Genomic DNA, 24,274 nt, shown 5'->3' with positions numbered 1-24,274 from the left:
TGGTGCGTAGCATTTTATTTCTATAATCATCTTATCCTGTAAACATTTAATATCTAGAAACACAACTGTCACTAGTGTCTAGAATACTTAAAAACACAGAGGATTAAAATGATTAGGAGAAATTACATATCATCTCAACATTTCCACACCTGCATCTACCTCCCAAAGATTCAAAAATATAACTTTTCCAGATTAATCTGTCTTTAGCTTGGTAGTGGGTGGGTGTTCTCCCATCTTATAACTGCTCCTTTTAACTCTAGCACATCATTCTCACTCCCCAAAATAGCAACATCATCTCCTTTACACTTTAAATTATCTGTAGTCCACATATTTTCTTACTCTTCCTATCCCTTCACAAAATACAGCATATTAGTCTAAAAGAAACCTTTTGCACTTGTACCAGGTAATCACTCAAGGCTGCCTCCTCAAATGGCCATTGACCTTTTGTATCTAACCACACGGTAAATAGTTGTAATGAGAGGGAGCAGGATTAGATAGTCTATCCTGGCAGAAAAGTGACCTATCCTATCCAGGAAGGAGATGATATCTGGAGGCTGTGCTTGTTCCCTCTGCCTTCTGACTATAGAGCAGCTAGCCCTAGGAAAGGGAGAGGATCTTGATCCCCTTCCACATTGCATGTTTAGGGTTCAAGGATTCTGTGATGCAAGACTGGACCAGTCGCTCCATTCTGAACTACTCTCTTTTTAATGACTTACCGTAACCCAATTTCTCACACCCAAAAAGAGTTGGATTAGAAAAGTCTACCCTTTTTTTGTTTATTTTAGCATTAAGACCCTTAGCAATTAGATTGCAACAGGCTAGAAACGTGGTGGGAGTAAATATAAAAGATCAAACATATGTGATAGGGCTTTAAGTGGATGACATAGTCAATACAACTTCAGATCCTTGGAAAACAGCTGTGGCTTTAAAAAGAGAATTTGAATCTTTTGAACTCGTTATAGTCCTCTGAGTGAATTTTCAAAAATCAGAAGCCTTATGCTTTAATGTTCTTCCTAATCTGAAAAAACATTTTCAAGGCACCTAGGTATCCCAGTTTGCCACAGCAAGCTGAGATACCTAGGAGTACAGATCATCAGAAATTTGAACAAAATGTGTAAGCAAAATTATAGTTGAGTTTGGCAGAGTGTTAACAAAGATGCGACAAGATGGAAAAAAATCCAACTTTGATGGATAAATTTGCTCTGATGAAAATGAGTGCAACACCAAAACCTATCTTTCTATTTCATGTTCTTCCAGTCAAGGTCCCTTTAAACCAATTGAGTTTATGGCATCGACAGATAAATCAATTTATTTTTGGGCAAAAAAGAATATGGGTTAGTAATAAAATCTTACCAGGGAAGAATGCAAAAAGACAATACCTCTAGTTAAAAAGAGAGAAAGACCTCAATGGATGACTGAAGAAACTCTTAAAATGGTTAAAGAGAGAAGGAAAGCAAAAGCAAAAGGAGATAGAAACACGGTCAGAAACCTAAATGCAACAATACAGTGACTAGTACGTAGACAGAAAGAAAACTATTACAATAGTTATTGTATAGAAATAGAAGAGGACAACAAAAAGGGTAGAACAAGAGCCCTATTCCAAAAGATTAGAGAAATTAAAGGGAAATTTAAACCACGAGTAGGGATGTTGAATAATCAACGGGAACACACTGACTGACTGAGATGAAATAAAAGGAAGATGGAAGCAATAGACTGAAGAACTCTATAAAAGAGATGCAAGGATGACAGATTCATTCATGGAGGAACCGTATAATGAAGAACCAGAAATGTTAGAATGTGAGGTGAAAGTGGCTCTTAAAATACTTGGAAGAAACAAATCACCAGGAACAGATGGCGTACCAATAGAGTTGCTACAAGCTACTGAGCCTGAATCCCTCCAAATTTTGACAAAAATATGTCAACAAATATGGAAAACTAAACAATGGCCCCACAGACTGGAAAAGTTCAATATACATCCCAATTCCAAAGAAAGGCAATCCCAGAGAATGCAGTAATTATTGAACTGTTGCCTTCATATCCCATGCAAGTAAAGTAATGCTCAAGATTCTACAACAAAGGCTCTTACCATATATGGAGCGAGAAATGCCAGACATCCAAGCTGATTTAGAAAGGGAAGAGGTACCAGAGATCACATTGCAAACGTATGTTAGATAATGGAACAGACCAAGGAATTTTAGAAGAAAATCATTCTGTGCTTTATAGATTACAGCAAAGTCTTTGATTGTATAGATCATGAAAAACTATGGAATGCTTTAAAAGAAATGGGGGTGCCATAGCATCTGATTGTCCTGATGCTCAACTTACAGTCAGGACAAGAGGCTACTGTAAGGACAAAATATGGAGAAACTGATTGGCTCCCCATCGGAAAGAGTGTGAGACAGGTGTATTTTATCACCCTGTATGTTTAATCTATATGCAGAACATATCATATGGAAAGCAGGATTGGACCAAGATGGAGGTGTGAAAATTGGATTGACAAATATCAATAATTTAAGATGTGCAGATGGTACCATACTACTAGCAGAAACTAGTAATGATTTGAAACGAATGCTGATGAAAGTTAAAGAGGAAGGCACAAAAGCAGGACTACAGCTGAATGTCAAAAAGACTAAAGTAATGACAACAAGATTTATGTCACTTTAAGGTTGACAGTGAGGACATTGAACTTGTCAAGAATTATCAATACCTTGGCACAGTCCTTAACCAAAATGGAGATAATAGTCAAGAAATCAGAAGAGGGCTAGGACTGGAGAGGGCAGCTATGAGAGAACTAGAAAAGGTCCTTAAATGCAAAGATGTATCACTGAACACTAAGTCGGGATCATTCAGACCATGGTATTCCCGACCTCTATGTATGGATGTGAAAGATGGACAGTGAAAAAGGTGGATGAGAGAAATATCAACTCATTTGAAATGTGGTGTTGGAGAAGAGCGAGCTTTGCGCATGCCATGGACTGCAAAATAGACAAATAATTGGGTGTTAGTACAAATTAACCCAGAACTATCACTAGAAGCTAAAATGATGAAACTGAGGTTATCATACTTTGGACACATAATGAGAAGACATGATTCACTACAAAATACAATAATGCTGGGAAAAAGAGAAGGGAGTAGAAAAAGAGGAAGGCCAAACAAGAGATGGATTGCTGTCATAAAGGAAGCCACAGACCTGAACTTACAAGATCTGAACAGGGTGCTTCATGACAGATGCTATTGGAGGTTGCTGATTCATAGGGTCGCCATAAGTCGTGATCGACTTGAAGGCATAACAACAACAATAAAAGCTTTATAGCTTAACTCCAAAGTGGGAGGATGGGGAATTTCAAGTTTAGAAATGTATTACATGGCAAATCATATAGGCCATATTGTCCCATTTATATTAGGAGATATAATTAAGCAATAGGCACAAATAGAAATTATGTCAAAAGATGGTATCCCTATTAATGTCTTCCCCTTTCTTAAAAATAAACTCTGATCTTTGAATAAAATGAAAAATAGATTTACATAAACAGTGTTTGAGGCTTGGAAGGAAAGATTCTGATTCCCTTGGCATTGTTTTTCAATAAAAACTGTATGTATGATGTTAACGGCTGGTGTGCCATGGGATTATATCAGCTGTGATTTTTATCTGAACAGAATGCCCATTGGAGAAGTCAGGTTAAAAAAAATCAACTGCAGGAAATTTCACTCCCATGGTGGTTATGGGAACAAATTACTTTTTTTAATAATCCAGAAATAAAAGAAGCTGCAACATGTAGATTCACCAGATTTGAGAAGTTAATACTAGCATATTCCGAGGATTTGAAGGGCCTGACGTCTAATACATATAAAATCTTGGTAGATTAGATAGAGATACATCAGAATTAAAACTGTGGTGGGAAAGGGAATTTGGAATTGAAATAGATAGGGAAAACTGGGTAACGCAATGGAATAAGCAACTGATACCGACAAGGCCAGCTCTCTTTCTTATGAATGCACGGGGTCAAGGGTTCTTGCTTTCTCCCTTTATCAGGATCTACTCCGAATCCTTATATGAATTTTAGTTGACTTAAACTTGCAGGTCAAAAACAGGTGGATTATAGAGACCCCACCCAAGGATTCTTGGGTCTTGGGAGGTACCAGAAATTTTCTGTTTGGGAGTCAGGCTTAAGACAGCAGAATAGTCTTATTATATGCTATTTATTCATATCTTGCATACTACAACTATTAAAATGCATTCTAAGTGGCTTTTAGCCATCATAGCAGAAACAGAAAATAAGAATACAAATCATCAAGAAAAACACTGCTGCATATACTCATTTAACATCAAAGTGTAAGATCTTGAAAGTACAACTTATTTAGGTTGCAATAGATGAAAAGACTGTGTTAAACTCGAAGTCTTGTTACAGAGCCAAAGTTACAAAGAACATGGAAATACATCTCACGCATCAGATGACATACAATAGATGGCATATTACTCCTGCATTCTTCGACCCACCTCTAGCCGGAGATGCATCCTACACCTACAGTGACTTGACTTTTTATACACTTTCTTATCAGAGAGGGGGCATTTTCCCATGGCTTTATCAGCTGCCTTCTCTCTGTGCTGCCTCTTGGTGCCATCTGCCAGAGACAGCAAGTGTGACTAGCTTAACTTTGTCAACACCTCTCTGGTGGTTCTGGTTACTATGTCTCTTTCAGACTTGCCAAAAAAACGGAATGCCTTAAATGGTGTTCCAGCAGCTATCTCGGATGTTTACAAACTTAATGAAGCATTGGTTACCTTTCCAGACCCCTTATCTCCTTGCTCTCTGTTACAAATTCTTGTAGAGATTCACTGCTTTACACAGGGGGGGGCAGAGAACCCCTTTTTCAAAGAATCTTTTGTTCTGTTTTGCAATACACATACTAAAAAGTAAGCAAACTACATAGCAATACCAGCAGTAAGAAGTACTTTTTAAATCTATATGGGATCAAGCCCGTTACACCACCATACTGAACAATAGCAGCTAAACACAGAGAATTGTCTCTGAAAATCATATATCGGTGGTACCTGATACCCAGAAAAATAGCACTGATGAATCCAGGAACATCTTCAATGTACTGGAGAGGGTGTAAAAGAACAGGCATGAATACACATATGTGGAGGGAGTGTCAAAAAATTTGCAAATGTTGGTCATCTGTGGTTAAGGAGATTGAACAGATAGCACAACAAAAAAAATCACATTGATACCTAAATTAGCAATATTGATTTCTGAATGAAGACCTTAATACTGAAAATAAATTGGTAAGGTTTTTGTTGATAGCAGCAAGGATTACTATTGCACCATATTGGAAAGACCTTAGGGGAGCAAATATAGATTCTTAGTATAAAACAGTTTGAAATATAGCTCTACTGGAAAAACTAACAGATAATTTAAAGAGAGCACGAGGACAAAGTAAAGGGACTAATTTCCTTTCAGTATGGTATGATTTTATTAATTATATAAACTTACAAGAAACAAGGATCCCCCTGCCAATGGCATACATGTGGATGGTCCACCAGATGAAAGGGTATGAATGATTTTCAACAATCTTGCAGGAAGGACAAGGAAAAGTATTAATATATGAATGAAAATTGTGTTAATAATTTACTGTGGATAATCAAAATGTAATATTTATAAGCAAAAGGATTGTGATCCACACAGTGTGTTGTTTTGTTATGTTTATTTTGAAAATTAAAAAGGTTAATTTTGAAAATGAAATGTCTGTCTTTAGAAAGGGAAAATCCCACAGTTGTCCCCTGTCCATCCTAGTCGGTTTTGCTGTGTTCTCCAGTTCAAGGGGACAGTAGAAAAATGAATTATTCTTTTTTTCTTCTCCTGGAAAGAGTTATTTCTTTGGGCCTGTCCATACCATACTAACACGACAAGATCATTGGGGTAGAGTTATCACATATTCTTTATATGCCACCATAATGACATCACAGTGTTACTAAAGAGTTGGAAAGGAGACTGAAGCATGATGACAGGTCTTACTTTTTCTTTTCACTTTCTAGGGTTGGGTATGGTCACTAGCTGCAAGAGACAACTGTGTATGCTCAGGCTCCTGGGATAGCTCAGTGAAGCTGTGGGACATAGCTGCTGAAGGACAACAGTTTGGAGAAATCAGGTAATGTTGTCGAGGTGCTGTTCCCTGTGGTTTGCACTCAGAGACCTAAATTAGTGGCAGAATATGGAGTTTTGCAAATGTGCAGCTGAGTAAGAGGCCCCATCACAATGTTCTGGATTCAGATCTACTCATTCTCAAAAGCAATGGTGAGGCATTAAAGGTTTTGCTCCAGCTAAAGCCTGTGCTGTGTACTGAAAGATTAGAGAGAGGGTCATGGGGTACTCAAAACTTGCCTCTAAATAAGGTGAGCAAAAAGAGTGGAATCATAAATGACCATTTGGCTCCTAAAATAAAGGGTTGAAGATGCTGAGGCTATTCAGTGTTGGAGATGGCACTGGAAACCAATGGGCTTGATTAGTCATTTTGTTTATCCATTATAACCCAAGGTCTCACTTAAAAAGACCAGATAAAGCACTGATTCCCAAACTTTTCCCCCTCAAGGACCACTTGAAAATTTATGATGGTCTTGGTGGACCACAGTGATTTTTCTGCAATGTCCTAGATGCTGTATAATTTTAATTGTATTCTAATTGCATTTTAATTGTTTTTTAAATTTCTATTATTTTATTCTATTGCAGTTTGAATTCCATAGAAATAAAATAAAGAAGCCATAAAATATAATTAAAATCTATAGGAGTATTTAAAATGATGGATATGCTATCTCCCATCTTCAGCTACAAATCTATAGATATGCTGTGGACCACCTGAATGAGGCTCATCAACCACTGGTGGTCCACAGACTACAGTTTGGGAGCTCATGAGATAAAGGGATTTGCAGGAGAGAAAAAGGATGAGCAGGGAAAACAATATGGTGATGATAGAAACCTGTCTATTCTGATTTGTAAGGTCAGGAGAGGCAGAAGACGTAAGTCTCAGTGATAGGTGTAAACTTTAGGGGGGGCTGCAGGGCTCAGGCCCTCCCCCTCTCTGGACAGCCAATGCCAGGCGGTATTGACAGACTCACATGATGGACTCTGCTACAACAGCACAGGACTGCCCCATGTCTGTTGTGTCATACTACAATTTCTATGAAGTATTTCTATCCTGCCTTAAAGGGCCTACGGCCCTCACAAGGTAGCTTACTCCTTAACCCTGGCTCCACCCACTTCCTTTGGAGCAACAGACTGCAAGGCCTCAGTTGGCCCCAACAGACTGCAAATCTGTAAAAAAGACTGAACTAGGTAAGTCAAGAGCTTTCATAATATTAAATATGTTGAAGATTTTATTTATACAGGGGCAATAATCATTTTGTCACAGTTGGGGGAGTGTCTCAGTCACCATGAAAAACACCAAAGAGTCTGTGGGTCTTTAGTGACTGTTTTTATTATGGCATCAGCTTTTGTAGGCCTACAGAGGTTTTTATTGTTCTACCAAAACATTTCGGCTTCCGCCTTCATCAGCTGCTAACATACAAATGCTGTTTCCAAGGTGGCAGTTATAGAGCTTTGAGGATGGAATGCTCAGAGAGGCTTCATTTGCAGAAGCTAAGTGATGCTGCTACTCTCCTCCAGGTTAAGGTCATGTGGTTCCAATGTGTCCAGAGAATATATCCAAAAGTTCTCCCTCTCAGTCAGTGCTGTTGGATCTGTTGGTATCTCTATAGCTGTTATAGAAAAGTCCAACCGACTGTGACCCTCAGTGTTGAAATGTTTTGCAACTGTTACTCCACTTTTTTTGTCAGGATTGCTGATTGTGGTTTCTGAAGCGTGTGCATAGGTCAGTTGTAGTTTTTCCTATGTATTGGATATGACATCTTTCGCACTCAATGACATAAATTATATTGCAGGACCTGCAGGTGATGTTCTGTTTGATGTAATATGTTCTGCCTGTCCTAGTGCTTTTGAAAGTAGCTGTCTCCTTGAGGTACATACAGGTGATGCAGCATTTGGAGTGACAAGCATGAGATCCAGGATTGCTGATAGGTGGCTTCAGTACAGCCCTCACTAACAGTCTGCATAAATTAGGAGGCTGGCAAAATGCTACAACAGGATTTACAACAATGAGAATAAATACCAGAAAAGGATCAGTGAACTTAAAGAACGCCTTCTTCTGAATATTGATTGCAACATCCACTGAGCCTCCATTCTGTCCAGAGAAAACCTCCTCCATCATAATGAGGTGTCAAAGAACAATGGATTCCATTTGTGGTAGATTTGCATCCAGTATCTCCTATCACCAAGCAATCAGGGAGAGCTACCCATTGCTGGCAAACTCTGAACATCTTGCTAGAGCCATCAGCAAGCCTCCTGTTGTAGCATTTGGCAAAAATGAACTTGAACCAAAATGGGGTTAGCCAAGCAATCGTAACAAACCACATGGCCTTAACCTGGAGGACAGTACCGGCATTATTTAGCTTCTGCAAATGAAGCCCCTCTGAGCATTCCATCTTCAAAGCTCTATAACTGCCACCTTGGTAACAGCATTTGTATGTTAGCAGCTGATGAAGGTGGAAGAACGTTTTGGTAATACAACAAAAACCTCTGTTTTGTTAATCACAATTACGTGCATATATTTTTAGGTGATTAACAGAATCCTTATAGGGATCCAGAGCAAGCTTGGGTGAAGTTCTGTTTGCTGCTTTCAAATCTCTGTCTCTCTCTCTTTCTCCATGTATATGTATGTATATAAAATTTGTATTAAGTTTTAAATAATAACAGATTATACAATAAACAATCTTTGTGTTATTCTTTTTAGTCTAAACAAACACACAAAAAGATTTGATTTTCCTTAACAAAATACCATACAAGAGAGAACAGAGTTAAGGAAAAATAATCCAAAATGGGTTGCAGTCACTAAAATATTTAATAACTATGAAGTAAAATAAACACGACTAATAACAAAACACTCCCATACCGTTACGAGGTGCATGCCTGTATAAATGAGTGCTCCTGGAGTAGGTAGGCCAGACGCGCTTCCTCCTTTTGAGCTTCTTCAATGGCCAACTAAATGAAATGTATCAACAAAATAGATAAAGTGCCAGCTTGTTCCTTCCTCTGGACTGTTCTACCCACTGAATCACTGAAGAAGACAGATTTTCTAAGTATATGCTCCTGCTTAGGCTTCCTCCTGTAAAGCTTTGTTTTCTTGATAGTCCCACAGAATCTCTCTGGAACTTCCAAAACTAAGATTAATGTAAGATTGTTTTGTTATTTGCGCAGGTTTGATAGAATCCTGTATTTGAACAAGCCCAGTTGTTATTGTTAAGAACGTCTGTATTAAAGCCTTTGGGTGAGCGCCATTACAACCACATATATTGTGATTTTCAGAGAATTGTGTACCATCTATTAACCACTATTGTTCATATGTATTTTGTTAATAGATTTTATTTAGTTGGCCACAGAAGAAGACCGAAAGGTCTACCTACTCCAGCAGCATTGATTTTAAACAGGCATGCGCCTCATAAGGGTATAGGAGAGCTTTGTTATTAGTTGTGTTTATTTTACGTCATAGTTATTAAATATTTATCTTAGTGTCTGCAACCCATTTTAGATTCTCTTTCGTCTAACTGGAGTCATGTGCTTCTTGAGATTGTTTTGAAGTTAAGCTCCTATGTTCCTGAGCTAATGACTTTCAGATCTGTAATTGAATGGCCAGGAAATTGACTTACAGTGTTATGGGATTGTAGGGGTGGGTTTGGAAGGTATCTGAGAGTCCTCTTCCAGCTTATAATTGTGTGCCTGTAGGAAATACAGTCTGCAATAAAGAGACATGATAAACTGGACAGATCAGTTTCCTTTGTCCAGTGAACAGTTCTGGCTGGCTGTGTTAGCCTCATTAGCGCATCTGTGAACTTGTTCAATGGGAGATGTTGCCATGGAAACGAGAGTGGCCATTTCCCCCACCTCACCTGGCTGCGGGCCTCCCCATCCTGGAGCCAATGAGAGGCTTGTGTCTTTTAGTCTAGTAGAAGCTGGGAACAGGAGACACAGAGAGGTTTGCCTGCTCTCGTGCTATGGCTTTAGGGTGCTTCCCTGGAAGCCTGATGGGAAACCAAGATCTGATAGACCGTTAATACTGAGAACCCCTCCATCTTGCATTCAGGCTGTATGAAGATTGTTTGTTAAAGACAAATAAGTTTTATAAGTTGAACCTATGCAGAAGAAATAAGAACCACTGAGTTGAATGGTGTTTGCTCCCAGGTAACTGTGCAGAGGATTGCAGTTATGCCCCATAAATTTAATTATGAGATTTTATTAGTAGTGTGTTTGTTTTGAATGTCTGTGTTTTTAAGGTGGAGCTTTCAAGCACTGTGGTAGAAAAGCAAGATATATAAGTAAAATTACAATGGCATGACTATGGATTTTCTTTGGGAGCATGACTATCAGAGCTGTCATGATGCACTTCACAGTTGTCAGGAATTGCCCCAAAATGTGCTTGCACTCATAGTATACTTGGTAAAGAGTCTGAAGGGAAGATTGCCACTACTTTGAACTCTGTATATTGCTCAGAAATTAAGTTAATGGTCAGCAACTATTTTGTACTCTACACTGGTTCAGAGATTACAACCATGCCTTTAACAAATAAAGGCACCCTTGATGTTATAATTTAGTCAATTGTTAAATTACTCTTTTGAATGAAGGAGAAACAAGACTCCTGCAATCGAATAGCTAGGAAGATTAAACTGTTCCCCTATTACAGGCTTTTCTGTGTTACCTTTCTTAATGTCAAAACTGTGTGCATTTATTCTCTTGCATAGAGACTGTCCGGTTTGTCCTGTACACGCATGTACATTTACAGATCTTAAAGTGACCATGCTATCTGTGACCCTACCTGGACAGGGATAACCTAGCTACAGTAATCTATGCTCTGGTAATCTCAAAACTGGATTGTTGCAATACCCTTTATGTAGACTGCTTTTGAAAACGGTTTGGAAGCTTCAATTAGTGCAGAATGTGGTTGCCTAGTTACTGACAGGTTCAAGCCAAACAGAACCTATAACACCAATTCTGTTCCAGATACACTGTCTGCCTGTGCACTTCTGAGCCCAATTCAGAGTGCTGGTTTTGACCTATAAAGCTCTTTATGGCTCAGGACCCCAGTATCTTTTGGAATGCCTCTCCCAGTATGAATCTACCCAGACCCTTAGGCCTTCTTCTGAGGCCCTTCTCCAGGTCCCCCCTCTGAGGGAGGCTTGGACCAGGGTGGTGTCAAGGGAGAGGGCCTTTTCAGTTGTGGCTCCCCATCTATGGAATATGCTCCCCAGTGAGGTCCACCTAGTGCCTTCATCGACATCCTTTTGGTGCCAGGGAAAGGCGTCTCTTTTTCCCCCCAGGCATTTGATAAACTAAGATGATGTTGTATCATGATGTATGCTGCCAAGCTTTGGCTGCATGGGGGTGGTTATTGTTTCTTTCATTTCATTTTGGTTTTGTTTTCTGTATGGTATTTTTGGCTTTTAATCATGTTGTAAGTTGCTTGGAGACCTTCGGGTAACAAGCAACTAATAAATCTAACAAGTGGTAGTAGTAGTAGTAGTAGTAGTAGTAGTAGTAGTAGTAGTAGTAATAATAATCCTAAAAGTGAATTTCAAAGACAGGACACAGCAGGAGACTGCTGAGATACCACTAAAACTACTGGCCTGTGCCCCCCTTTTCCTAGGTTTGGCTCAGCTGTCGCCCCCCCCCCCCCCGAAATTGGGAAGTCTATGCCCCAGGCTGATGTGCGGCAGACATAAAGAAGATAGTTTCACTCTCTCCAATCATCTCACAGGACAGATGGTGTTGCCATTGAAGGCAGCAAAATGCAAACCAGCTAATCCCACTTCTAAATTATGTTGGTCTTGGCCTAAGGCTGAGCAGAGGTTTACTTATTTTTATGTATGATTTAGATGCATGTATGTTCTGGCCCTTCATCTGACCCCCTCCCCCCTTGTTCTAGAGGGAAGGCAGCTGTGTTGTGTCTTTCGTATCTGCCGGACATCCTGGTCACGGGAACCTATGACAAGAAGGTGACAGTGTATGACCCACGAGGTTAGTGCCAGCTGTTTGCTGTGGACCGGTAGGTACCTTGAGCTGCAACTGCCTTGCTCACTTGCGAGCAGTCAATGTTACAAGCAGTTAAGAGTTTATAGATAAGCTACTTCTTATCTCCTCAGTGGGAAGGAGAAGGCTTAGGACCAGCAGCCAGAAATGGATGAGGGATACCCCTCCTATTCAGACCACCCAAGTCAGCAGTGGGGAACCTTTTTCATCCTGAGGGCCACATTTCCTTTTGGACAACCTTCCAGGGGCCACATTCCAGTGATGGATGGGGCTAGAGGCAAAAGTGGGCAGAACAATGAATGCCATTTTTTTCATGGTACAGTTTCTACAAACACCTCTCTGTCTTCCATCTAGTCAAGCAAGAGGCATTATCTGAGATCAATGACACACTCCAGCCAGGCAAAGACATTTGGGGTGTGAAGCAGGGCCAGTGAGGGGTGTGACCTAGTAAGAGTTCCAAGGGCCAGATAGAGAGGCCTGGAGGGTTGCATTTGCCCCGCAGGCCTGTGTTTCCCAACACCCGAAGCAACTAGCATTCCAGCTGCTTCTGACTGCCATCTTAACTAGAAAGCTTTGTGCAACAAAGTGGTGGCTCCTGATACTACTTACCTGGGCTAGAAAAATATGACCTGCTAAGTGGGGGGAAATCCTTGCAGCTTTTCCACATGTAAAACCTGCAAAAGTTAACTTTGCGCCCCAGATTAGTCAGGAGTAGGGAGAAGCTGGCTAGAGAGTGCCCAGAGGAAGTTCTGTCACCTCTTTTGCTTATAGTTATTGCCCAGTGAAAGGAGATTTCAACTAGAGGACTGTGATCTAAAAGAGATGGAGAATATGTGTGAGGTGTTTGCGAATGGGCGAACTCTTTTGTTAGACGTTATGTAAGTGACAGGGCTCTTTTGATACATCTCTTGGCCCTCTCTTGTAGCTGCTCTAGCCCTAGTGAAGAGCCGCAAGATTCATTCCAGTGCAGTCCTATCACTTGCAGCTGACGAGCGCTTCATTATCTCTGGCAGTGAGGACCGAACACTGGTGTGTTTTGACAGGCGGGCCAATAGTGTCCTCCAGAGGCTACAGGTGAGCTACAGATCTTGAGTCTCCTTTCCATTTAGAGAATGGTGAAGAATTCCATGGAATGCAACAAAGAAAACTAGAATCTCTGGATATTTTCTCTTGAGTTTGCCGGGAAAATCCTTCACCCTTCTCTGTGAATATGAGTGGGGGTTATTTCTCCATTGGTGGAGCTATCAACAAAACCCTGGCTTCTATTTGTGTTCAGGTTGGGTGTATGTTTTCTGTTGTTGGTACTTGGAAGCTATATGGCTTAGGAGGCTGGTCATTTGGAGCTGAAGGGATTGGGTTTACTGGGACTTGCATCTGGTTTTGTCCAACTTTTTAACTTGGCACTGGTCTCGCCTGATCTTGATTCTCCTGAATGTAGCATGCAAACCCATGCGAGTGTGGATGGTTTTTGGTTTACATTCAGGCTGGGTTCAGGCATTACTTGAAACCACAATTGGTTTAGCTAAACCATTTTTTTTATGTCTGAACCTGAGCCTGCTCACAAATGTGATTTGTTTGGGGCTGATAAACAAAGCTTTGAAACAACAGAAGCTGGTTTGCAAACCACAGTTCATATTATTTGTGGCTTTGCTGTTCTGTCCGTATTCACAGAGTGTAGTTGGAAGGATCATTGCTTTGTGTAAAGAAGCTGCTATACATGGAAATGGGAGTTGCTCTGCCTCAAGGATGAACTTATGAAGCTGAGTGCTGAGTCAGATGGGAAACAACAGCAGCTCTAAGCCATGGTTTGCCTGTTCATGCGGAAGCTCAAACTGTGGCGTGGATTCTTAACTATAGTTAGCACAAAGCGTAAACCATGGTTTTACATTATCTCTGGACCTAGTTGTGCTAATTTTCCTTACTTAGCGTAAATAATTTTCCCCCAGATTTGATTGGCAAGTAGCTTGGGACATCATTTGTTTTCTGCATTAGCATACTGTACATGATTTAGTCCACTTACTTGAGCTATCTGCTTTACTAAATCAGTCCATACCCAGAGGCATCTTTAGTGTACCATATTTAACCTGCTGTTGGTGATATTAGTCCCATTCTTTCCCTAGCTGGACTCCTACCTCCTCTCCATGTCATACCGTGGTGCTCAACTATGGGCTGGAGACAACCGTGGGCTGCTGTATGTCTTTGAGAACAGAGGAGGGTGCTTCCAGCACATCCGGGTACGCTGAGAAGTTGAATCATGGAAAGACAGGGAGATATGGTACTTCTCTAATCTCCACCCACAAAATTAGTTGTGTTTAGCAGTGCTGCTTACAGTAGATTGTAGAGATATTTATAACACTGCTGGGATTCCCCTTAGAAATCTCATGAGCTTTGACTACTTGGAGCAATTTTTCTTGCTTCTGCCAGTGTTGCTGCTGAACCCAAGCAAGTGTCTTTTGTTGAAGTAGTATAGAGTGCCTAACCATAGAATACTCAGTTGTTACAGGAAAAACCAAGCATTCTTGCATTGCCTCCCACTGAGAGCCTCACTCTGTTTTTGTTTTTTCCACAGTATTTTGATGTTGGTCACCGCTCCCAGATCACAGGAATCCAACACTCACTGGGTGCACTGTATACAACTTCCACTGACAAAACACTGCGTGTAAGAGTTGTAGTAGTATTTAAGTTAACAGGTCTGAACTATAAACAGGCCTAACACACACACACCTGTGGGAGCAAAGCAAAACCTGCCCATTTTCAGTTTTATGGCTGAAAGACAGAGCAGGAATGATGCTTCTCATGACCTCGAATTCCCAGCTAATGTAACCAACCCCTTGGATTCTCCCACCAGCTGTAGGAGAACTCTTAATAGCTTAGAACAGGGATGATAAAGGATGGCAAAGACCATATTAACCTCTTTCCACATCAGGTTTCCATGTTTCTCTGTACAGACTAATTTCTACACTGTAGACTCTGTCTTTATCAGTCACACAGGCCATTCTGTTTTTGGACTGTGTGCCACACAGTTGCATTAGTACAATACTCTTGTGGCTCTAGATTAATTGGCTCTGTCCCACAGGCTGTTTTCTCTACTTAGCCCTTTTGTGTGTGGTTTAGAAAACAACATTGTTGTTGTTGTTGAACTTTAGGATTCCAGACTTAAACCTCTTGGATTTCTCTTCCAGATCCATGTTCCCACAGATCCGCCAAAGGTCATCTGTTCATGGACACACAGCTGTGTACTAAATGGGGTAAGGATAATGGGGATACTGGTAGACGGTATTTCGGGCAGTTTGTATTGGCTCCATCTTGAGAAAGGTTGCAGGAGAGATTGTGGGAGAAAGCATCCACAGGTGCCTTTCATAGGTGGGGTTATGTGCTGAGGTGCATCTTTTGACTTCTGCGAGGTGTGCTCACTGTACTGAGTTAATTTCTTCCACCTCCCTGACCCTTCCCTCTCCCTTCTTTTTCAGATCAGCGTTGAAGGCAACATGGCAGTTGCTGCTTCTGGTGGTCTCTCTTTAGAGGTCTGGAAGCTCAGTGTGTGACGACGAGTCACCTAGTGAGCCACACTTGCACAAACACAGGGGTGTCAAGCCTAGTGTCTCAGACAACCTGCCGTCCCGAGTCCCGGTGTCTGTTGAGTTGTTGGGGTTTTTTTGTTTTGTATGCTCTTTGGAGCTGTGAGGTCAGGGGTTGAAGTTCAGCCTGAGTTTGTCCCACAGAGGTTGTAACTGAGAGCCATGGTCAGAAATAAGTGTATGGCTACAAGTCCATGCCCCCTCCCTGCCAGCTGCCTACTCTTATTTCTCTTGCACATATGTGCATGTACACATGCTCCTCATCCTCTGAGCTCTTGGACCGTCACTGTTAAGTCTGCCGCAATCAGCACTGGGAGCAACATCTGTTGAGTGGCATGGTCAGGGAGGAGAACTAGTTGGCCTTTCGGAGGAATGGATATGATGGTTTAGGCACAGTTCTATGCCTGCGGAATGTCAGTTTGAGGAAGAGGAGTTGTGAGAACAGGGGAGGGTGGAGCTTACAATCAGATAAAAAGGACCCTCTAGTTACTCAGTTCTGATCCATGTTTACAATTTTTAATTAAAGGTGTACTGCCACAATGGCTGATCAGGAGCAATGGTACCTTGTTTTGTTTCTCATGGCACGTAGCATGTCTTTTAAAGCACAACACCTTGAGGGCAAGAAACAGCCAAACAGAAACCTATGAATGACTTTAATGGTACAATAGTTATGTCAATTATAAGATGTGAAAAGGTCAACCCCAATGGGCTTTCACACTAAGGCTGCATTTCTCAGCCACTTATTTGGATGTAAAATACTTTGAAATGTGTGGAATGTCATTCATAATATGTTTAGATTGGACCCAGATGGACCGCATAACAGTAGACTGCTGGATTTATCTACTTCAGTTTGTTTCATTTTCTAGCCCAAGAGCTTGGGGTTAGGAACCTGGGCGGCTAGGATTGTTTATGATAATTCAAGACAAAAGCAGATCATATGCCAAAATCCTTTTCTGTTACCTTTTTAAATTCTGATCCATTTTACAGTTTGTTTAAAAATCTTCTGCCACAACTTTACCCCGCTTCACTCCCCTTTGGCCTGCAGTAGCTGCCTTTTATTCCATCTTCACACATCACCTCCTCATCTGCCCAATGGCCTTTGATTCCTTTTGACCCGTTCTTATTTGCACAGCAAAATGTCACCTGCTGGCATGAAAATAGTATCTGCTATGAACTGGAGAGAACAGATGCCTAATACTGGGGCTGATGTCCTTCATGCAATAGTTGTTTTCAGCCTTTTCCAATCCGGGACCAACCTTTAATCCAAACATGCCTTTGGGGACCCATTTCTTAATTTTTTTTAACCATATGTTTGTATAGTGTGGTATCATAAATCCCCACACAGCCATGAAGCTCACTGGGTGGCCTTGGGCCAGTCACTGCCTCTCAGCCTCAGAGGAAGGCAAAGGTACACCCCCTCTGAATACCGCTTACCATGAAAACCCTATTTGTAGGGTCACCATAAGTCGGAATCGACTTGAAGGCAGTCCAAGGTGAAATCGTGACCCAGTTTAGATGACGCTGTGACCCAGTAGAAGTCCAGCACCTAGACAACCTGCTCATGGGTGAAGAGAGAAGCAAATTTAAAGGTATTAAGTGATGCAGGAATTTGGATGAAGGGACAATTACAGTAGGGCCCCACTCATACGGCGGGTTACGTTCCAGACCCCTGCTGAAAAGTGAAAAGCGCGAAAAGCGCTCCTCATTTAATAGAATGGCACACGATGCCTGAAAACCGCCGTAAAAGCAGAACAAGTGCAGTATGAGTAGGGGTTTAGTCTAATCGCGTCTAATTGAGACCACCGCATTAGTGAAGGACCGTAAAGTGGGGCCCTACTGTACCTACTCTCTAGAGTTAGACCAGTGCTGGCTTCAGGTTTTGGGACCTTATGGCAGGATGCCCATAGAGGATTTCCTTTTGCTGCTATGGCTCCTCTGCCTTCACAGCTCACTTGTCCCCTCTAGGCCAGTGAGAGAGAAAGTTGATGAGTAAAGGAGCAGCAGTGGTAGAGCAGAAGGGGTCTCCCGTGGCTGGTGGGCCCCTGCTGGGATGTGGACCTAAGCACAAGCCCGGCCAGCAGCCCTGCCCTGGAGTCCTTACTACCATCTGCCAAGTTCACTGCACTCTTCCGTGCTTTTTTCCTCCTGTGAGGAATGGAAGCAATGTGTGCTCATTGCCTCCCACTTTCCCCTGCTTACCTGACTATCGGGAGGCACCAAAGCTCTCTTAGAGCAACAGTGTGGAAAGCAGGAGTCCTACCACTGTGTCTGTCTGCTGTGTGCAGGAAGCACTTTGAAATGGATTGAATGCCTCTAGCTTGCACCTAGGCCTACTTCCTTGTGTCCTAGCCTGCCTTATTTTTTCCTCTCATTGAAATGAGACACTGAAATAGCAACAGGCAGTTTGGGTTTTCAAAACTAGTAAAGCTGGTTCAAACAATGTGGCAAAACTTGTGCCAGGAGGCTCCTACCAGGATGTGATGCAAGGTACCGGTTGTGTGACCTGTGACTGTGTTGTAGTCTGCTCTCCTTGTAACAAGGGTAGAGTGTTTTTGTTGAAGTACATGAGAGCCAATGTGGACTAATGACTTTAGTATTGGCGTTAAATGTGGGCAACCCAGGTATAGATCCCTGCTTGCAAAGCAATGAAGCCCACTAAGTGGTATGGGGCAAGTAACCATTTTAAAAAACAACTTTATTTTAATATGTTTAATTTTAAAAACAGTAGTCTTTTGAAAACAATGGGAGAACAATCAAGAAAAGTATTAGTGATAAAAGGTAAAGATAAAGGTAAAAATAAAAGGTAAGATTTCTTATAAAACAGAAACCTGCTGCTGGGTGTGGAAGACTGCCTTGTAACCATCAAAGAAGCAATTGTAGATGAGGAATAGAAGATCACTCAGCAATATTCTGTTAACAAATGGTGGTGAATAAAAACTTATGCATTTTTTTGCTGGAAGTCAAATGATAGAAAGGGGCCCAAACTTACTTAAAAATCAAAGTGTGTTATGTATTTTGTTAACACCGTCAGGGTGTGATACTATTATAAAATGGTCTCAAATTCTCTCAAGCCATTTCTGAATGAACAGAAGCATCTTAATTCCAACTGGAATCTCAGCACTGCTAACGGGATATAGAGAGACATTCTATATTCATTCGTGGGACATTTTTTTTATCACACTGCATGTGTTAATTGACTTACCAATACCTGGATATGTTGTGTTATCAACACAACTATGTTTTGTGAATGACCATTGTTAATAATGTAATTATCACAGTTCTTCATGACCTCACTGTGTGCAGTTCCCTCTACCCTCACCCTCTCTCTGGGTATACATACACACCTGCAACTCAGGATGAAACTTCATACATCCAATGAAATGGGCTACAGGTGTCACATTATTTTGGGTTGCTTTGTTGCAAGAAACTAGTGTGGCCTCTGGAAATTGCTACCAAAGTGAGAGATTTCAACTGCCAGAATTCTCTGTAATATTCTGAAGATACCTGAAGAGAAGGAGTCGGTATGCAGTAGAAGGATTCCTGCATTGAGCAGGAGGTTGGACTTTATGTCCTTATAGTCCCCTTCCAACTCTATGACCCCCTTTAGGATGCACACCTTAACGTGGTGAGGGGGTTTAAGAGTGTTGAAGAAGCTGAGAGCAATGCCGTCAGGAGTCTAGACCAAGAGACTAGACCCTAGCAGGGGCACCCACGGCGGAATGGTCAAAGCTGAGACACCAGACTAAGATGTATCCAAACTCAGAGGAAGGCAATGGTAAACCACCTCTGAATACCTCTTACCACGAAAATTTTATGACCAGAGTATCCGAAATGCAAGACGAGATAGTGCTGGAAGATGAGACACCCCAGGTCAGAAGGCACTCACCGAGTTACTGGGGAAGAACAAAGGACAAGTACGAGTAGCGCTGTGATTAATGACGCAGGTGGGTCAAAGCCGAAAGGAAGCCCAGAGACTGATGTGCACAGATGCGAAAGAAGAATCCGGAGTTGTATGACGCACACAACAGGAACATGGAATGTGAGAAGCGCGAACCAGGGAAAGTTAGAAATTATCAAGCAAGAAATGGAACGTATCAACATTACAGTACTTGGCGTGAGTGAATTAAAATGGACGGGAATGGGACATTTTCAGTCGGGCAACTACAAAATACTTTATACAGGAACTGAAAAATCAAGAAACGGGGTTGCTTTAATAGTGAGGTGATGTAGCAAAAGCAATTAGGAGCTATAATTCAAGGTCTGAGCGAGTCATATCAATGAGATTAAATGGGAAACCTATTAACCATCATCCAAGTCTACGCTCCAACGTCAAACGCAGAAGAATTGGAGAGATTGTATGCAGAAGTACAGGAGGAAATTGATCACACACCAAAACAAGATATGATGATAATCATGGGGGAATGGAATACAAAAGTAGGGAACAGAAGAACTAGAAATTGTGGGGAAATGGGGCTTAGGAGACAGAAATGAAGCAGGAGAAATAGAATTCTGTGAAGCCAATAATTTGTTTCTTGCAAACACAGTTTTTGAGCAACCAAAAAGACAACTGTACACGTGGACATCACCAGATGGTCAATATAGGAATCAAATTGATTATATAATTGGCAACAGAAGATGGAGAAGTTCCATACTTTCTGCAAAAACAAGACCAGGAGCAGACCGCGGTACAGATCATGAACTGGTCGTATCGAAAATCAGAGTAAAGCTAAAGAAGAAGAACAAAGCAATCATAATGCCAAAATACAATTTAAATAACATCCCAGAAGAATATAAAGATCAAATAAGGAACAGATTTGAGGCTTTAAACTTAGTTGACAGAGAACCAGAAGAACTGCAAAAAGACAATATCTCTAGTTAAGGGAAAAAGACCTCAGTGGATGACTGAAGAAACTCTTAAAATGGTTAAAGAGAGAATGAAAGCAAAAGCAAAAGGAGATAGAAACACGGTCAGAAACCTAAATGCAACAATACAGCGACTAGTATGTAGACAGAAAGAAAACTATTACAATAGTTATTGTATAGAAATAGAAGAGGACAACAAAAAGGGAAGAACAAGAGCCCTATTCCAAAAGATTAGAGAAATTAAAGGGAAATTTAAACCACGAGTAGGGATGTTGAATAATCAACAGGGGAACACACTGACTGACCGAGATGAAATAAAAGGAAGATGGAAGCAATAGACTGAAGAACTCTATAAAAGAGATGCAAGGATGACAGATTCATTCGCGATGGAACCATGTGATGAAGAACCAGATATTTTACCATGTGAGGTAAAAGCAGCTCTTAAAATACTTGGAAGAAACAAGCCACCAGGAACATGGCATACCAATAGAGTTGCTACAAGCTACTGAGACTGAATCTGTCCAAATTTTGACAAAAAATTGTCAATAAATATGGAAAACTGAACAATGTCCCACAGTCTGGAAGCGTTCAATATATATCCCAATTCCAAAGAAAGGGGATCCCAGGGAAAACCGTAATTATCGAACTATTGTCTTAATATCCTATGCAAGTAAAGTGATGCTCAAGATTCTACAACAAAGGCTCTTACCGTATATGGAGCGAGAAATGCCAGATGTCCAAACTGGATTTAGAAAGGGAAGAGGCACCAGAGATCATATCGCAAACATACGTTGGATAATGGAACGGAGCAAGGAATTTCAGAAGGAAATCACCCTGTGCTTTATAGATTACAGCATATGAGAAACTATGGAATGCTTTAAAAGAAATAAGGGTGCCACAGCATCTGATTGTCCTGATGCGCAACTCTGGACAAGAGGCTACTGTAAGGACAGAATATGGAGAAACTGATTGGTTCCCCACTGGAAAGAGTGTGAGACGGGTGTATTTTATCACCCTATTTGTTTAATCTATATGCAGAACATATCATACGGAAAGCAGGATTGGACCAAGATGAAGGACGTGTGAAAATTGGAGGGAGAAATATCAATAATTTAAGATATGCAGACAATACCATACTATTAGCAGAAACCAGTAATGACTTGAAAAGAACGCTGATGAAAGTTAAAGAGGAAAGCACAAAAGCAGGACTACAGCTCAACGTCAAAAAGACTAAAGTAATGATAACAGCAGATTTATGTCACTTTAAGGTTGACAATGAGGACACTGAACTTGTCAAGAATTATCAATACCTTGGCACAGTCATTAACCAAAATGGAGACAATAGTCAAGAAATCAGAAGAAGGCTAGGACTGGGGAGGGCAGCTATGAGAGAACTAGAAAAGGTCCTCAAATGCAAAGATGTATCACTGAACACCAAAGTCAGGATCATTCAGACCATGGTATTCCCGATTTCTATGTATGGATGTGAAAGTTGGACAGTAAAAAAGGCGGATAAGGGAAAAATCAACTGGTTTGAAATGTGGTGTTGGAGGAGAGCTTTGCGCATACCATGGACTGTGAAAAAGACAAATAATTGGGTGTTAAAACAAATTAAACCAGAACTATCACTAAAAGCTAAAATGATGAAACTGAGGTTATCATACATTGGACACATCATGAGAAGACATGATTCCCTAGAAAAGACCATAATGCTGGGAAAAAGAGAAGGAAGTAGAAAAAGAGGAAGGCCAAAGAAGAGATGGATTGATTCCATAAAGGAAGCCACAGACCTGAACTTACAAGATTTTAACAGGGTAGTTCATGACAGATGCTCTTGGAGGTCACTGATGCATAGGGTCGCCATGAGTCGTGGTCGACTTGGAGCCACATAACAACAACAACAACTCTATGAAGAGCAGTTTGCATGCAAGCCTGTGATTGTCACATGCAATCTGACACTCAATTCTAGGGATCTTGTGATGTTGAAACCTGGATGCAGTCCAGAGTTTGACACCCCAAGAGTTAAGACACAAAGGTAAAGCAAAGGAAATTTATTATTTCTAAAAGGGGAATTGCCTTATTTCCCAAAAGGGAATAAGCACATTTATTAAATATATTAAACAAAAGCAATAAACAGCACACTGATACTAGGCTGAGTTTAAAACCAACGCAAACGTTATTCTGAAAGCATGCCTGGTCAGTGGTCAGTGAAAAGAGGAGTGGCGGGCAGGTATGTTGGATGAAGGTAGCACCAGAAGGGGAGAGGAATAAGGGAGGTTTCAGGAGTGATTTGGTGGAAGGTTTTAAGGCAAGAATGAGAAGAAAAAAATTAGAGTTTGGGGGTATGATGAAGTAAAGAGCAGGAGAGAAATTAAGGGGCTTGAAACTGGAAGACGGAAGGGGAAAGAGAAATTGAGGTTGGCCAGCTGATGGGCTTGTGAGAGAGTTTAATACCTTTCCTTATTTGCAAGGCTGGGGTTTGATGGTGGAAGTAAGGTTACCTCTTCAGCAACAAAATTGATAGCGAGAAGGTGAGGAGCAGGGGAGTGTCCAGGAAAGTTCCTGGGCAGAGAGGTGAGGTCCCTTGAGTATCCAAAGATTCCTGTTGCAGAGGTGAAAAGCATCACCTCTTATGCTTGAGTTGGGCTTGGAAATTAACAAAACAAAGACACTAAATACATACTGAGGGGCCTACTGCTATGGCTGACTGGGGTCCAGGTTTTATGGTGTTTATCTGTGGGGACCCTGATCTTCCTATCTTGGACTTTTCTGCAACCAACTCCTGCACTGGTGCATTCTTGGATGCATGGGACTTGGGGAATTGTGTATACATGTTATATCCTATTGGGATATGTTGTATCTGTTGCCATTTTTGAAACTTGCAAATTTTAACAAAATTGTAATTGTACTTGTATTATTCATTTATAAAGTAACCTTGTAGTTAGTTGCTGTAAACCGCCCAGAGAGCTTTGGCTATGGGGCGGTATACAAATACAATAAATAAATACAATAAATAAATAAATACTAAATCCCATCTTCTAGACAGTAAATGAGTGTTAAATATCTTAAGATGGTGCCAGCCTGCCAAGAAGAGTTTAAAATGGCTTCTAGGGAAATCTTCTGTTGTCTTGGTGAGATGGGGAAAATAGATTAATGCATCCTTTGGGCTCTGCTGGCAAGAGCCTTCAGGCTACTGTAAACTATTTGCTTAGCAGTTATGAGGAGGGGGAAAGGAAGGAGTGATATTTAGGTGATCATATCTTGGCTAAACACAGAAGTATGTCTATTTACCAGTTTACCAAATTTACCTCAACTTGTCTGGAACATGCACAGCTGGTATCCTGTAATGGAGTCTCTCTTGAGGCCTCTCCAGGCTTAAATCAAAACTTCCTTCTGAGATGCAGGCTATCATAGCACAAGCTGCATATTTTAGGGGTGCTTTCTTACAGGGCTCTGGGTTGTATTATGTGTTAGGTTCTTGCACTAGCTCAGTTCATGCACCTTTCCACCTTGTGCCACTTAAAGGTAGCACACTGGTGATACACAGTTCAACAGCAATTCACCCCACAAATCCTAGCAGTCATGGCTACAAAACATTATTTAACTGTTCTTAATAAGATGGGTATGCTCTTAGACACCTTGTCCCTCTGCCCTAGCTAAATTCCCCATGTTCCTTTTGTGAATGCCCACACAATATCTGAA

General features: G+C 41.1%; 1 protein-coding gene across 2 annotated transcripts in view; it reads left to right on the top strand.

The window, feature by feature from the left end:
- Positions 1-23,688, top strand: part of FBXW9 (F-box and WD repeat domain containing 9) — a 30,283-nt gene extending 6,595 nt beyond the window's left edge. The window contains exons 5-11 of one of the 2 annotated variants that reach the window (XM_061616713.1): positions 6,038-6,150; positions 12,028-12,119; positions 13,057-13,205; positions 14,252-14,365; positions 14,701-14,790; positions 15,314-15,379; positions 15,602-23,688. In XM_061616713.1, coding sequence (XP_061472697.1) covers positions 6,038-6,150; positions 12,028-12,119; positions 13,057-13,205; positions 14,252-14,365; positions 14,701-14,790; positions 15,314-15,379; positions 15,602-15,676 — 699 coding nt within the window. In that variant the 3' untranslated portion in view covers positions 15,677-23,688. The remainder of the gene's footprint in view (positions 1-6,037; positions 6,151-12,027; positions 12,120-13,056; positions 13,206-14,251; positions 14,366-14,700; positions 14,791-15,313; positions 15,380-15,601) is intronic. The other variant, XM_061616714.1, reaches the window with a different exon arrangement.
- The last annotated feature ends 586 nt before the right edge of the window (positions 23,689-24,274 follow it).

The sequence above is a fragment of the Rhineura floridana genome, chromosome 3 (assembly GCF_030035675.1).
Source record: "Rhineura floridana isolate rRhiFlo1 chromosome 3, rRhiFlo1.hap2, whole genome shotgun sequence".
In the NCBI taxonomy this organism is placed as follows: domain Eukaryota; kingdom Metazoa; phylum Chordata; class Lepidosauria; order Squamata; family Rhineuridae; genus Rhineura; species Rhineura floridana.
Note: the sequence above shows the minus strand (reverse complement) of the source record. Positions and strands in the feature narration are given on the sequence as shown.